At 44.5% G+C, this 13,621-nt stretch overlaps 1 protein-coding gene across 1 annotated transcript in view; it reads right to left on the reverse strand.

Moving 5' to 3' along the window:
• OBSCN (obscurin, cytoskeletal calmodulin and titin-interacting RhoGEF) overlaps nt 1–13,621 on the reverse strand; it is a 2,124,484-nt gene that overhangs the window by 1,756,819 nt on the left and 354,044 nt on the right. Inside the window, exons 17-18 of the mRNA XM_078665296.1 lie at nt 9,024–9,299; nt 294–569 (exon numbers count right to left, since the gene is read on the reverse strand). Coding sequence (XP_078521422.1) covers nt 294–569; nt 9,024–9,299 — 552 coding nt within the window. The remainder of the gene's footprint in view (nt 1–293; nt 570–9,023; nt 9,300–13,621) is intronic.

Raw genomic sequence — 13,621 nt, forward strand, 5'->3', positions numbered from 1 at the left:
CTAAATATTAAACCTGGCTTTCCCACTTGATTTAACGGTGTAACCGAGAAAATCCATGAAATTCTCAAACCATTTTGCTTACCTTTACAGCAGGCTCTTACGAGTGGGCCTATTTTTTCATCAATTTTACTTTAAAAGGGCAGTTACGGTATTTATTTAATCTAGTTCTACAGTACTTCATCTGCTCCTTCTGGAGCTGGAACCAAATATTTGCAAAACAGATGCATACATATGTTGATTTGTAACTTAATAATGGACATGGTATCAGAAGGTTAAAATAACTTTTCACTCACCAGTAACCATGATCTTGTAATGCAGTTTCTGCCCAGAGGCCTCACAGGTGTATTCTCCAGCATCTTTCTTCTCTACCTGCTCCACCACCAGCCGACGGGATTTGCCCTCACTTTCTACCCTTATCTTCTTGCTTGCAGTGATCAGTTTACCATCCTTGTACCACTTCACCTCGCTCTTGGCTTGTGACACCTCACAGCTGAGTGTAGCAGTTTCAGTCAGAATGGCCTTCACCTCCTTCTGCACCTTCCCCTGGTTTACAAACACCACTTCAGGCTCTGTAGAATAAAAAAATGTTTAAGAACATATTCAACTATTTCTGTAGGATGTAAACTGAAAGAACAAGTTACTTACCTTCGAAAACGCCTTATCTGGTAGAGACTTTCTGGCTGCAGATTCCTTACCCAGGAATTTCCCCAAGGAGTCAGATTGGATCCAGAAATGTTTTGAGCAGAACCCTAGGCACCAGTAGGTGGCACTGTTCGGCATCAATGGCATTGTCTGTGACAGAAATGGCATGTGTGGTGCCTATATAGGCACCAACCCAGCTTGCTGAAGTCAGTTTCTTTTCGCGACTTTCCTTGTGACTCAGGTGCACCGAGTCACGAGTGACACTGAAAACTGGTGTGAATTTCTAAGGCTCTTAGAAGGGTGAACCTCACACTATCATCAGTTTAGAGCTGGGAGGATGAGAGAGTCGATAAGGAATCTGCAGCTAGATAAAGTCTCTAACAGATAAGGTGCTCCCAAAGGTAAGCAACCTGTTAATCTAATAGAGACTTCAAAATGCAGATTCTTTATCTTGGAGTAAATACCCCAAAAATACCTTCCCAAAGGTGGGTTCTTCAATCTTCCATCTTCAAAGAAATCAAGGATGTCGTCACCCCCCATCTGGACAAAGGTTGTCAACGCCTCACTTTCACAAGGCCCGATCCCAGATTGCATAAAAGCAGCTCAGGTATCACCTATACTAAAAAAAACTAATGCAGATAGTACTGACTTTAACAACTTCCGCCCTATCTCTAATATCCCCACCCTAGCCAAACTCCTAGAAAAATGCATCCAATCACAACTCTGTGCTCACATCGAGAATTTCCAACTCCTGGATCAGCATCAATCTGGCTTTCGGAGTAGGCACAGCTCTGAATCGGCTCTCACGCACGTATCGATGACGTTTTAAAAATGCTTGACCAAAATGAATCTTGCCTCCTAATCCTCCTTGACCTTTCCCCTGTGTTTGACACTGTCAATCGCGACAACCACCTATCCATTTTATAGAACAGAATGGGCCTCTCTGGTCTGGTGTGGCAATGGTTCTCGTCCTTCCTACACCACAGATCACAAAGAGTCAAAGTGAACCACTCTCTGAGGGTCCCACAAGGGTCCGCCCAGTCTCCAATATTCTTCAACTTGTTCTTCGAACTGTTAGCTAATGCATTCAATTCCATGAAAATTCTCTTCCATATGTATGTGGATGATACGCAACTTTATCTGAAAATCTCCCCGGATAACCTCATATCACTTAACACTACTCTATCTTCTACTCAAAACTTGTTAACCGAGAACCACCTCCTGCTCAACACCTCCAAAACAGAATTCCTTCTCATTTCTCCTCCAAATCACATCCCCAAATTAGACCTTTGGATGAACCACCTCACTGCCTTCAACTGCTCCCCCCTCATTATTGACTCAGCCAAAACTATCGGAATCACCCTGGACAAGCATCAGAACATTAAGAATTATATCAGCAATGTTTGCAGGGGAGCTAATCACCTGATGAGGATACTCAGGAATATCAAACCATTCCCTCCACAAGCTGATTTCAAGCAGGTGGTCCAAGCGCGTGTTTTGCCGAGCCTAGACTATGGCAGTGCTACACTCTGTTGCCTCACCAAATATACTTTGGCCCCACTAAGGTCATCATTAAACGCTCCTACTATATTGGTTACGGGTACCAAAAGAAATGTGCACATATCCCGAGTCCTAAAATCCTTTAGGTGGTTGCCCTACGAAGCACAAATTCAGCTAAAAAGTGCTTGTCTGTTCCACAAAGGCCTCAATTTCAAAACCCCCAGTTATCTAGAGCAAAAGCTAGAATTATCCGGAGGTGGTAGACCCTCAAGGAGTGCTAACTCTTTCCTCCTGAAACCACTGATCTTTTGCAAAAAGAGAACGTGTCACTGAGCTTTCTCCAGCTCTGCCCCGAAGATCTGGAACTCTCTTCCACCGGAAGTACGCATAATCTCCTCCACGGTTGCTTTCAAATTGGAAGCTAAAGGGTTACTTATGAACAAGTTCTTACCTTAAATGGGATTGGATCATCGGCTCTAAGTCATTGGACTTACAACCTTACGACCAGCACTGGGTGCTACTATTCTTTAACCTATCATTTTCTCCCCTCTTAGTTCACCATGTACTAGTTATTGTATTACTCTCTGTTGACCCCTTTTGTTTTGTAACTGCTCTGTTTGGTATTCTTAATTGATGCTGTTACTGAATTTGTTACCTTCCTTCCCTCCAATTGTAAAGCGCTCTGATATCCTTCGGATCATGGTCGCTCTATATAAAACTTTATTAATAAATACATTATAAATAAAGGGCATTTCCATGAGTGAGGCCTGGACGTCCCATGAGAAATCAGTGGTTCAGAGCCAGGCATGGTGCCTCAGGGCCACCGATGATGAGCTCGCCCTGCTCAGCACTTCAGTCTTGTCAAACCCACATCGAATCCTGAACTTTGCTACATCTCTCCCATCTAGCAAAGAAAACAATGGTCCTAAACCAATACTTAGTGATCAAAAGAGTAACTGAGCGGCGGGTCGGAATTTCACGACCTACACGATTTCGAGCACTGTAAGTCGCTGATCATCTCCGATGCGGTTCCATCAACTCATAAACACGCACCCAATGTGGGTTGTTATTTTTGAAAATTAACACCACACAATCTATGTGGGGTTCCTTCTCCCATTCCTTGGGCACCATGCTGCACTCATAAGGAACCCTCTCTTCGTTTTTCCTTGACTGCTCTGAAATATGTGGTGTTTTTTTACTGTGTTTTCTGTATAGATATGTCAAATAAACTGTATGCCCATTTTTGAAAAGATTGCTCTGAGATGACTAGGTTGGTGCATTTTGTGGTTTGTTTATGTATTGGTTACTTGTTATTGTGAGGTGACTCAAGAGCGGCTCCTACTTGAGAGTATCAGTAATGTTTTTCAATTACTCTTTTGATCACTCTGTATTGGTTCAGGACCATTCAATACCCAGGTCGAAGGACTTTTGTTGGGTTACCCCATTTATTTAATGGCATCTCTCCCATCGGCAATAACTTGGGAGCGTATGGCTCGCACTTCCTCCGAGACTACATGCAGCACTTGCATCACTGAATCCCACACAGCATGCTGATATCGGCCCAAGAGGCAAGTGGTGTTTACCGACCGCAGTGCTAGGCTGGTGGAGGAGAATATGATTTTTCCGAGGGTATCCACCCTCTTGGATTCCCTATCCAGCACAGTGATTGGGGAAAATGCCTGGGTTGATCCTGCAAGTAGAGGCTTGAACCACCAAGCTCTCCGGGGTGGGGTGCTGGGTGAAGAACTGGTGTCCGTAGGAGCAGTGCAATAGCAGCAGGCAATTGTCCTGTGCACAGGAGTCACTGTTCGGGGCTTGGACCAGGCCCAAATAGGACATCTGTAGGGGCTTTATTAAATGGGAGCAAGGATTTAGAGGGGGCAACTTCCAGCTGATTCACCTCTGTCAAGACATTTGTCTTGACTGCCACTGAAGGCAGCACAAGGTCCAGGACCTCATCGCCCTCAGCACCACCACTACAAAAGAGGCACCCTCCTCCGTAGCCATGGTAGGGGGAGAGTCCATGTCAGTGTCTGATGAGGTGTCCAAATCACTGGCATCCTCCAGAACTTCATACCAGTTGTCCTCTGTATCTCCTAGGGTATGTCGGTAACCACAAGGGTCCTCTGATCCCTCCCAGTGTTGTGATTGGCTTGGGGAGGCAGTGTGCTTCCTCCGCCCGGGGCTTTCCAGGAAGAGAAGCAGCAATGAAGGAGAGACAGAGGTCGTGAAGAGGTAAGTGTTTTTTTATAGATTGTTTTTTTGTCACTCCCCTCTACCCTCTCCCTCGCCCCGCCACCCCGTACCCTGACAGCCGCCACTGGGTATCCGACGTCTTTGTTTTACTTTAGTATGGACATCGTGTTTTCTATGTTTGCCTTGCTATGTACGGACTCCACAGCGGCAACATATCGCTTTACACATTGTACACCTGGTTAAAAATGCTTATTATAGATATGTTGTAAAAAAAAGCCATTTTGACATGCAAGTTTAACTTGTGCAAGGAGTGGCATATGTTTACAAAATCAGATTTTGCTCTTGTAGCCACACCCAATATTGCCCCAACAATGATTTAACGTTGGAAATAATTCTACTCCAAGGATGGGAAGTAAGTGTTCTAAGTGCAGATAAACAATTAGAAGTTTGGGAACAACCATTCCCAACTTGGAAGCAGATGGAGATTTTCTCTGGAGAAAGGCAGAAGAAAGTTTCTTTCTAGGTCGGTAATGGGAAAGAACACGTCCGATACTGCGAAGGAGGTTTCTCCAAGGGAAATGTGAAGAGGGCCCCGGAGTCTCCCATGTATCACATATATTTATTGAACTGTGAGTGGAAGAATTGGGGGGCCCTGAAGGGTCCCCCTTCCCGCCCCCCACATCAGGGGCTTGCGTTACGCCCCGGCACAAACCGATGATAGTAGAGTTTGTGTGTCAATCAAGCCCATACATTTATCTGCTATCAAAACAGATTTGTGCAAGATATTATGAACGAATAAATACTAGCAAAAATAATTTGGAGTAGACAAGACAATATAGGATAAAAAAGCAAGTAACAATGAAAAATAATTTGTTTTTTTTATTGAAAAGTAAACAAAATCGTTTCTATGTTTATTGAAAAATAGGGAAAACCAGTTGGGGTTATAAACATAAATTAATGTTTCAAATTTACATAAAATTAAGATGTAACTAATTGGGAAAATACTATTGCATTATGGAAGACATAATTTAATATGAAAGCATCACATTATGCTCTTATTGTATTCTAGAATAGGTTTTTACAGTGAAAGACCGAATATAGGGCCCGATGTAGGTAATCCCAGATGTAGGAGAGTAGGGTCTGCTATCCTATGGTCACCACAAATTTTTGCTTTTTGCTTCACTGGTTTTCGACTTAATGTGGCTGTGGGCCTGCTAATCAGACCCACAGCCTGCTGTTCTCACTCTAAATTCACAGACATGTACTATAGGTACATCACCAATTTGGTATTGAACACCTTGTCAGTCCCTGTACAGTGCACTATAGGTGCCCAGGGCATGGGTGCATCCAAGGCCTACCAGGGGCTGCAGCATATCTTTTGCCACCCCTGGCTGGTACTTAAATCAACACAACTGGCTGATCCCTCAGCTGGGGCAAGGTGGTGTAACCACCCCTTGCTTAGATATAGTATACCTGTATCTAAACCTATATCTGGACACATATATACCTATAAGTCACTCCTATGGCAGGCCTTAACAATCCTGGAGGCAGAGTGCTTGGTTTTATGTGAGATGGTGCTCTAGCATGAGCTGAGCCTGTCTGTAGAGGTCGGAACCATTTCCGTGCAGCTGTTCCAGTGATACTGCCACACCATATACTCTTAAGTGCATTATAATCCTCGCGGTTATTGCTAACTTTGGTTTGGCTTTATCAAAACATGTCGTGTTTGGTGTCATACACTTTGGAATACTACCACCTCGCCAGTTCTGGCGACGGGGGTAGCATTCCACCCTTCTAGAGGGAGAAGACATGTTACTTTACTGAAAACGCGGTTAATCCTAACCAGAGCCCCAGCATCACAAAATGGATGCTGCTGCCACAGACACGAGTCTGGCCTCCTGCTACTGACCGAAACTTGGCAGAGGACGCTTGGACAAAGGGTTTCCTGTCACAGGGAGGTGTCACACCACCCCAGACAGGAGATAGTGGATTGTAGCAGGGAGGGTTGAAAGAAACTAGACACTACCTGGGGCGCACAAGGTGTCCCCGGGCAAAATCCAGTCAAACCGGTTCTGGGGCCTGCCAGCCCCAGTCCTGGTGCGAAATTGGACAAAGGGAAAGGGGTGTAACCACCCCCTTCCTGTGTCCCACCCATAGGAGGGACCTAGCAGGTAATCCAGCCCCTTGATTTGGAATAAAGGTAGGAGCTGTGCAGATGCACATCAGATTATCCTGACTGAAACTTATGAAATGAAACTCTGGACCCTTCAACATCCCACTCGACGTGGAAGACTGAAGAATCTCCTTTGTGGTCAAGGAGTGACCACCCTGTGCAAACAGGCACCATCCAGCACCTCGACGTTTGCTTTGTTGCAGTTCCCGCCGGAACTCGAGCGACAGAGATCAACAAGACCCAGCTTTCCTGCCTTCCAACAGCCCGATCCACAGTCTATGCAGAGCTGAGACCCGTGGAGGCGACCTGAAGCGTGGGAGCGGCCATCTTGGATAAACAACGAAGCGCTGACCGTGCAGCACCCGAGGCTCCCTCGAAGCTGTGCATTAGAGTTTGAGAAACTCCAGCCCCGAGCAGCTTTTGCACCGATGCTCACCCCGCCACACTCACTGAGTACTGCGTGGGGCCCTTTTGCATTTTTCTGCTCGACGCGTTGGTCCGGTCGCTTGCCCGTTGGCTAGTGGCCCCAGAACCGACGAACCTAAGAATTTACACAGCTGGTCTGGTTGCTCCAGATTGGCCCTCGCTCACCTGAAAAGGAGCACCCGCTCTGACCTTGCTGGTCCGAGTATTAAGCGATCTTCGATTCCTGCATGGGTTGCCTTTGCCAAGGCTTGTTAGCTCCAATCCAGAAGCCGACACTGCCGACAGCGAGAGCCATCTAGGAACAGCTCGTGATCCACTCCAGGACATCCTCGGTGCCTCAGAGTCCACGTGGCAGCGGAGACAAGCTTCACGACATCAACCTGATTGCGCCCGACATCGCCTGGTTCCTTCCTGGTTCCCTACTGGTCACTGGCTAGTGACCCAGACTCTGTCCCCTCTGCTTTCAGGTACTCTACATCTTCGATCCACCCTTGGATCGCACCGGACACTTCTCTTCTGGACGCCTGCAGCATCTTCATCTCCAGGCACCATAGAACTGCGTGACGAAACCCGACACATCTTTGCACCTGTGCACCCGCTTCCTGTGGGTGAGGTAATTCTTGAACGCCGGTGCTCCTGTGGTGGTGTACACCTCTAGTGTCTAAGTCTAAAGTTTTGTCCTTCTAGTCCAGTCGGAAGACTCTTAAAACTGTAACTCGATAACTTTTACGCACCATTGACTTTGCATTGGTGCATGCGTGTGCTTTCTGCACTGCACCCGAATCCCGCGGGCTACTCCCGTCCTAACTGCTGTTAGTCCAGTGTAGTCCCAGCGATTCCCAAGGCCCTAGGCCTTACCACTGATCGGTTATTATTGTTATACCACTTTTTTGATATATGGTTTGAGTGGCCACCGGCCTCATCCATAAACGTGCAACTTTCATATGTTATATTGTGCTTTTGTTTAAACGCTTGTGCTTCATTGCACATAAAGAGTAGTGGGGATTATTCTGAGAATAAATACATATATTTTTATAATATATAACTTGTGTGGTGTCCTTTCATTTGATATTACAGGATTGCATATGGTAAAACAGCTGGCTTCACATGCCCTCTTGAGTTAAGCCTTTAAGGCTGCTTAGTCCATGCTACCCCTAGGATAGCTTGTCTACAAGGTTGACTTACAACCATCACCATAAGGGATTGCTTGGACTGATACAAGGTGCCCACAGAACTGTGGACATCATATACCAGGCCAACTTCTCACACCAGATTACCGATTCTTTAATACCGAATCATACCGATTCGGTATTTAAGAACAGGCAAATGGGATGTAGGTAATTTTACTGGAAAAATTACCGAATCGGTAAGTTTCGGTAATTACCGAATCGGGAAATACCGATTCGGTAATTGCCATTCATTCCTATGAGCCTGGAGGCCCATAGGAATGAATGGCAATTACCGAATCGGTATTTACCGATTCAGTAAAAGGGGGAAACATTGAAGGGTGGCAGGGTGTCACTTTGACACCCTGTTGCACCCCTCAATTGTGTTTGGGTGCACATGTTGCAGACATACATGCCCTAAGGGCATGTATGTCTGCAACATGTCACTGTTGGAAAAGCATAAAAAATGCTTTTTCCAAGGTTTTCATTATTTACCACCAACTTGTAGTTGGTAGTAAATAACGAATCCTAAAAGGGGAAAAGCAGTCATTTGAGTGCTCCCTACATAGCAAAATCGGTAATTTACCGATTCGGTATATTAAGGAATCAGTAATTTACCGATTCTTTAAAATACCGAATCAGTAAATTACCGAATCAGTAAAATGCCCACCTACATCTCATTTTCCAAATACCAGTCGGTAACGGCCGAAATTACCGAATTTCGGCCATTACCGACCGGTATTTGCCTACCTACATCTGGCCCATAGTATTTTTATTTGTCACAGAGATAATTCAATTGCTATTCTCGGCGGTTGACATATAAACAGACAGAAAGAAAATACTTTGATATATATCTTGAGATGTTACATTTTCGCAACCACCGGCTCCTAACTAGAAAGTGAAAATATAGATTCCCTCACCCGTCACATTGACTTTAAAGGCGAGTTTCTGCCCAGCAGCTTCGCAGATGTACTCCCCAGCATCTTTCTTCTCCATTTTCTCCACCACCAACCGACGAGATTTTCCCTCGCTTTCCACCTTTATGTTTTTGCTGGCGGTGATCAGTTTCCCGTCTTTGAACCATTTTACCTCAGTCTTGGCCTGGGACACCTCACAGCTCAAGGTGACTGCTTCTGTCAGGATAGCCTTTATCTCCTTCTGCACCTTCTCCTGGTTTGTAAACACTACTTCAGGCTCTGAATTTGAGGAAGGGGTAGAAACACAGGTTAATCCATGCAAACGATCAAACTCTTTTCAGGAGATGCAACTCTAGTAAGTTTCTTTTTCCATCTTATGAATTAAACCATATTCGTGGGCCAAATTCACAGATGGCAGCTGAAACACTCTCTACAATTCATGATAGACATGGATTTTCATGAGTACTGGAAAGTACAAAATGTAGTTATACAGCATTTGCACTAGCAAGTCCATTAATATGAGGAAATGATGTGGAAATGAGCAGTTGCACTGTTTTTCTCCACCAGGAAAATATTTGTTTCTGCTACAATGATCCCCTCCTTAAACTCACATCTAACATAGACATATTCCCTCTTCCTTCTGAGCCTGCAAAGGAACTTGCTCCTGCCTTTCACAAAAATAGTTTGCATGTACTTTTGGTGGAAAACTATCTGCAAATTGTTCCTGAATATCCATATACAACCTGGCGGGTTTTGGGTGTTCATTGCCTTGTGCAGTCTGACCTGAATTCCCACATTCTCAGCTGTGTATTTACGAATACAGAAAATCCTTTTACTGACAGATATTCTAAGCTCATAAATGCAATCACGAAAGTAAAAGTCCATCAGTGCTACCTCTATGAATCGGGATATACAATGAAATCCTACTTAGGCCATTTAATTATCTCCTATGTCATATGACAGAGACATTTTACATACATAATCAAACATAGATGTGGGAGCTCCCATGAATCACCAAACCTTAGCAATCTTGTGTACCTTTTTCAGAAACTGCAGGTAGAAGATATTTTGATTACATGTGCTATATGTCATAATATGGGAGCCACCATTTTCCAAGTCACGGCATGCTCTAATGCAGGCCACTGAGATTTCACATGCCTGACGAACAAGTTACTTACCTTCAGTAATGCTCTTTCTTACAGGTGGATTCTCTATCTTAACTTCGAATTACTCACCTTTAGACGATCCCCAAGTGCCAGACTGGGTTTGAAAGATTTCAGCAGCAATGCTACTGCACGTTGGTAGGTGGCACTGTGCGGCGCCACGCTGACTTCGTTCCATCCCGGGAGTGATGAAAGACCCACATGAAGTGTCACCTCTGCGAGTTGGTGTCAGATTCTTTCGTGCATCTCTCTGCACCCTCATACGTGGAGCCCAACAATTATCTGAGGCGCCAGTGTGCAGATTCCTAAATTGGGACCGTTTGAAATAGAAAAGGAACCATTCAACAGAACAGGGATTATGGAGGGCAATGAAGAATCCGTGGTTACATTCAGTGTCCAGTGTTCAGTGCTGATGAAACAAATCTCACTCATCTCCATTGTTGTCTCCAAGGTCTAGCTAGCTCTGATCAGAGTCTGAACTGAATGTTGTTGGGGCGCTGGAGTGGGGCTGTGAGGCAAAGACATGGCTCTGTCTGAATGAACTTGGGCCACGTGCGTTGGTGAGGCTATGGGACATCATCTCATTCGGCCAATATGAATTTGGCTCAGAGTCGGAAAAGTATATTGAAAAATGATCTTCTGGTGATTTTTATGCCAGCATCGATGTCAAAGGGACTGCCATGAATTATGGTGGCCAGATTGGACGTCAGCTCTTGCGCCAGAGCAGAACACCAGGTGGATTAAAGAGACACAGATGGTGCTGAGGGTGGACCCGTCTGCAGCAACCTACCTGTAGGCCTTTGTGGATTCATGGGACCTGAAGGCACACCTGACGGAGCCAAAAGAGGTAAAAAAAATTACAAAAATTGACTACCAGAAAGCCTCAATCTGTTTTGATGTTGGTCCCAGAAATTCAGGGTGCATTGGGATGAACTTGGGGACTGGCTCTTCCACAGGGGACTGGGAGTGAGACAACGAGGCACCCTGACATACTCGCGAATTCTCAGGCCGAGAGCGAGGGGACTTGCAAGACAACAGCTTGACAATGTTGTGTTTCTGTTTCAACTTATCGGAAGGCTTTGATTGCGACAAGGACCGGTCATGGGAACTGCTTAGAGTGCAAGAAGGGGTCCATGTGCTCGACTTCGAGTGGGTGCATGACTTCATGGACTTCTTTGGGTGTTCTGCAATGTACAACTTTGTATTTCCTTATCACCTTCATATTCATAAGGGCACACTTCTCTTAGGAGTTGAAGTCATGCACCAAACCCTTACACCAGAGGAACACCTGGTGGGGATCTGTGACAGACATTTGTTTGCAACAATCCCTACTAGCTTTAAACCCTGCAGTTTCAGGATGTCGCATAGTTTACTTGCACACTTAAAAAAACAATTTTGCAATAAAAAACTCACCGGGGTGAGGAAAAAGTTACGAATGAGCTCCACATTCAAAGGCGCAGAAAGAAAGGAACTGATGTCGACGCACAGGGGTGGTGCTAAAATATGGCTCAATCATCACCTCCGAGTTGGAACAAAGTCAATGTGGAGTCGCACAGCATCACGTATGGTGTACCTAACCAATGCCGTTAAAATCTTTTAGATCCAGTCTGACACCTTGGGGTATTCTAATAGTGTGAAATTTGCAATTAGAAATGTCCATGAAAACATAGTTTTAATTTGATAGGTGGGTAATAAGTTCTGCAAACATGTGAAACGGGGGGGAAAAAGCATCATCTAGGATGTGTAATGATCAGTAATATTAAAAAAAACACATGAAGGTCTTGATAGAGATAGAGTTACATTATTAGTTTAGATTTTTTTAATGATTTTTAACCATACAAATACTGAATCATAACATTCAGGAAACACAAATACTGAATTGCACTAAAAGATAATGGGATTTATACAATGAAATGCAAGAAAACAACTGAAGGCTGAAGTCTCTCTAATGAATACAAAGTAGAGAGGTTGATTTAAGGTATTGGGTGCACAGTCTATGGGAAATCTTGCATACTCTTTGAGAAAGCACAGAGTCCCACCATACCTACCAGCACCAGCAAGCCACAAGAAGTGGGCCCAGTTCAGCCTAATCTTCCTAGTGAGAGACTGCCACTACATTTCAAGTCCTCTGTGAAAACCAGCTGCTATAATGAAAGCATTACAGTCAAAGATCACAAGTGTGCTATCACGGCCAATAAACCTCACAAATGTTGAAGTAAGTTATTAGAAAAGTCCTTCAGCTTTGCAGAAGTTAGGAAGTCCTCCACCTTTTTCTATTGGGTCTACTCTAAACAAAACTTGAAATGCCTGATTATGTGTCCAAGACTTGGTCTCTGTCAACTACAGGCCACTAGTGTGACAGTTTGCCTGCTGTCTGGCAGAAGTTCACAAAGAATTCCAAACCACACCATCCCTAGAGACTTAAGACGTAACCTTTCTGCAAGTCATGGCTCAGCTGTTTCAGTCTGTATTGCACAGCTTCTGGACAAGGACTCAAAGCAATCAAAGTGAAACTGCCATTCATATTTTTCTTCAGCCCACTGAGAGCATACAGCATGGGGCAATGTGTCAGCCCGCTTCAGTCATTGGCTGAATGGAGGCTTTCTGCCCTTTCAAGAGGAGAATCCACACACAAAGTACCTCCCTTTAGTGCCAGGGACTACTATGACGATGTGTGCTTTTGCAGTCAAAAGTATTTTTGGTTTAGCCTTTTTCGGGTGTAGATTGATGAGGGCCCAGCAACTTGCCAAATACAAAAGTTTTACAAAAAGAACATGACAAAACAAAACAATAATTCGCAAAATCGAAAGTCTGGCAGCCAATGCCAGACTTACTGATTTTGCCAGTGCTTGTTCAGTCTTGCCATCATGTTTATATGTTGCTTGAGTCATCTACTGACAGTGAATAAGCACAGGAAGAGTGGCTGTGTACATTAGTTTGCTCTGCGTCTGATTTTTCACAGCCCTATATGGTAACAACACTGGGGGTAATTTCTTACTACCAGCTTAGAAAGCAGAGTTGGATACGACATCCAACCTGAACTATACACCTGGTGCAAACACTGATGCGACCATCATTTACAACATGTCTTTAACTGAAAACAAGTGTGCCCCCGACTCCTATTAGCTTGATTCATCTGTTTATAGATACATTGTGATTGCGGTATAATTTCTATCAATTGCTGCAGGGGAAGATTAAGGTTCAGCCACAAGAAATAAGAGACTTTTTCAGCAGAACTGTCCATTCCCGGCCCTCTGCCTGTGCTTCAGAATGACTAGCCACCATCTCCCAATCTCCTCTATCCATTCATGATACCACTGAATAGGTATCAACATTATCCAGATTTCTCAAGTCTAATACAAATGGTTTGGTGGTATCCACTTCAGTACATTGCTGGCTACAGCACTGTTTCAGCATTAGCCACTCTAAAGAGACAGA

Source organism: Lissotriton helveticus, chromosome 10 (assembly GCF_964261635.1).
Source record: "Lissotriton helveticus chromosome 10, aLisHel1.1, whole genome shotgun sequence".
Lineage (NCBI taxonomy): Eukaryota > Metazoa > Chordata > Amphibia > Caudata > Salamandridae > Lissotriton > Lissotriton helveticus.